The sequence below is a fragment of the Helobdella robusta genome (genome assembly GCF_000326865.2).
Source record: "Helobdella robusta unplaced genomic scaffold HELROscaffold_39, whole genome shotgun sequence".
NCBI lineage: Eukaryota > Metazoa > Annelida > Clitellata > Rhynchobdellida > Glossiphoniidae > Helobdella > Helobdella robusta.
Genome location: NW_008704865.1, coordinates 1,323,967 through 1,326,466, shown reverse-complemented (window position 1 = coordinate 1,326,466; position 2,500 = coordinate 1,323,967). Strand labels below are relative to the sequence as shown.

The window sequence follows — 2,500 nt, the reverse complement described above, 5'->3', positions numbered from 1 at the left end:
TAAAAAAACGAATGAAAATTCATAATGATACGAACTGTGCTTCGGGAATCTTCATAACCGTCCAATACAACTGCTTAATAAACTCTCTTGGTACGTTTTTCAATCCCAGCCATTTCTGCAAATTTTATTAATATTATTATTATTATTATTATCACCTTCGTCATCATAATTAACTAATTCGTTAATAAATTATCATTGTTATTGTATCATCATAATCAACAAAATCTTCGTCAAAATGATGTGACAGTTTCAATCAATGAATCTCTATTTTATCCCCATCATCATCACCATCATCACCATCATCACCACCATCATCACCATCATCATCAACACCATCATCATCAACACCATCATCATCAACACCATCATCATCAACACCATCACCATCATCATCAACACCATCATCATCAACACCATCATCATCACCACCATCACCACCATCATCAACACCATCATCATCATCATTATCATCCTCACCTTTATCTGACTGAACATTATAGCTAACGCGGCGGCAGTGGTGAAACTGTTGATGATGGTGTGGGAGATGAACTCCATGACGAAACCTGCATTTTGTTCCCCATCATCATCGTCGTCGTCATCTTCATCATCATCCTCATCATCACTACTAGCATCATCATCATTACCATCATCATCACCATCATTATCATCATCATCACCATCGTCACAGCAATCTTGTTTAATTTAGCATAATTTTTTACAGGCCATTTCCATTCATGTAATCAGTCTTATTAAAAATATAAAGAATAATAGTAATAATAACACAAATATTAATAATAATAATAATATACATATAATAATAATGGCGCTCCGGTTAAATTTAAAGTTATATATGCTTTATATAAGCTTTTATAATAAGAAAGAGTTTATTTGGTTATATATATATATATATATATATATACGCTTTATATAGTTATATATTTTTATATAAGCTTATATATGCAATATATATATATATATATATATATACTTTATAAAGTTATATACACATTATATAAGCTTATATATATATATACGCTTTATATGTGAATATATATGTAATATATATTTGCCGTATGCTTTATATAGTTATAAGTATATATATTATATATATTATACTTATACTAATACAGGATTATTATTGGATTATTGCCTGTCTAATTACTCAGCACAGCATGTTATCATCATCATATCAGCATCATCATCGTCGTCTTCATCATCCTCACGCATGTCACACCTGATCTCGTCCTACCTAGCTAGCAGGCGGGACATTATATTGAACTTTTCTCTATCACTTCAGTTTTTGAACGATTGCAACGCTAGAATAATATAGGAGCATAATATAATAACGAGTTGTCATCAGCACGATAGCACAAACATCCATCACCAACACTGTCATCATCAGAGCACAGCCCGGCACAACTGACCGATGTTAAGCAGTCCCATGATCAGCTGGACGACGCCGCAGACCAGCGCCAGCAGGGAGGCCAGTTGTGGAATTTGGTGAGTGAACTCAGCTGTCAGCAGCGACAGGACAGCTGTCGGACCAAGGTTGACGTCACGTGCTGTCCCCAGCAAGCAGTACACAAAATAGCATACGAAGGAGGTGTACAGGCCGTACTTCGCGCAGTTTCATTATAATTGTTGTATTAATATATACACAAAACAATGAACGAATAATAAATAATAAAGGAAAGAACAAACGAAAGAACGAATGAACGAAAGAACGAAAGAACGAACGAATGAATGAATAAATGAATGAATGAACACGTAAGAACACGTAAGAACACGTAGCTCACTTGCGTCGGCAACTCAGCAATTTTGGCATAGGCCATAGATTGCGGAATGACGGTGAGTGCCAGCGTTAAACCGGCTATGATGTCTCCTCTGGCATCCACCAAACTGAGTGCGAGGTATTTAGAAATTATTTTTAAATCATTAATATAATGAATAAAAAAATTAATTAATTAATTAATTAAACCAAAAAATATATTAAAAAAGTAAACGCATTTTAAACAGTGAACGCAAAAATAACGATAGAATTCAGTTAGGTTTTTTTAACAAACAATTAAATATGTAAATGCATAACTAGTAGGATCGATATAACCAAACTGAATTTCGCATCTGCCTGCCTCTCGTTATCGGTTCGTATCGGTATAACTTAGCTCGTATCGGTATAACTGAGTTCAGTTATNCCGATACGAGCTAAGTTATACCGATACGAAACCAATTATACCACAGAGCATGGCTAGATTTTTTTTTCACCGCTAGACCATCACAAATGCACATCCAAAAATAACTTCTAATACTAATTCACTGACTAATAAAAAATTCGGTACCACTAATTCAATGCTACGACTCAGTAAATCGTAAGTAGGATTATTTTAACCCTATTAGGCACATGGTTTATATAAAGCCTGGACATATTAACACTTTTTTTATCATTATCATTACAACTGCACAAAACATTAGTACAACTGCACTAAACACCAGAACAACTGCA

The 2,500-nt window shown here is 34.1% G+C and overlaps 1 protein-coding gene across 1 annotated transcript in view; it reads right to left on the bottom strand.

Moving 5' to 3' along the window:
- Window positions 1-1,880, bottom strand: part of HELRODRAFT_130656 (hypothetical protein) — a gene marked incomplete at both ends in the record, with an annotated part of 4,941 nt that extends 3,061 nt beyond the window's left edge. The window contains 4 exons of the mRNA XM_009024124.1: window positions 36-115; window positions 478-563; window positions 1,425-1,617; window positions 1,797-1,880. Coding sequence (XP_009022372.1) covers window positions 36-115; window positions 478-563; window positions 1,425-1,617; window positions 1,797-1,880 — 443 coding nt within the window. The remainder of the gene's footprint in view (window positions 1-35; window positions 116-477; window positions 564-1,424; window positions 1,618-1,796) is intronic.
- Between the last annotated feature and the right edge of the window lie 620 nt (window positions 1,881-2,500).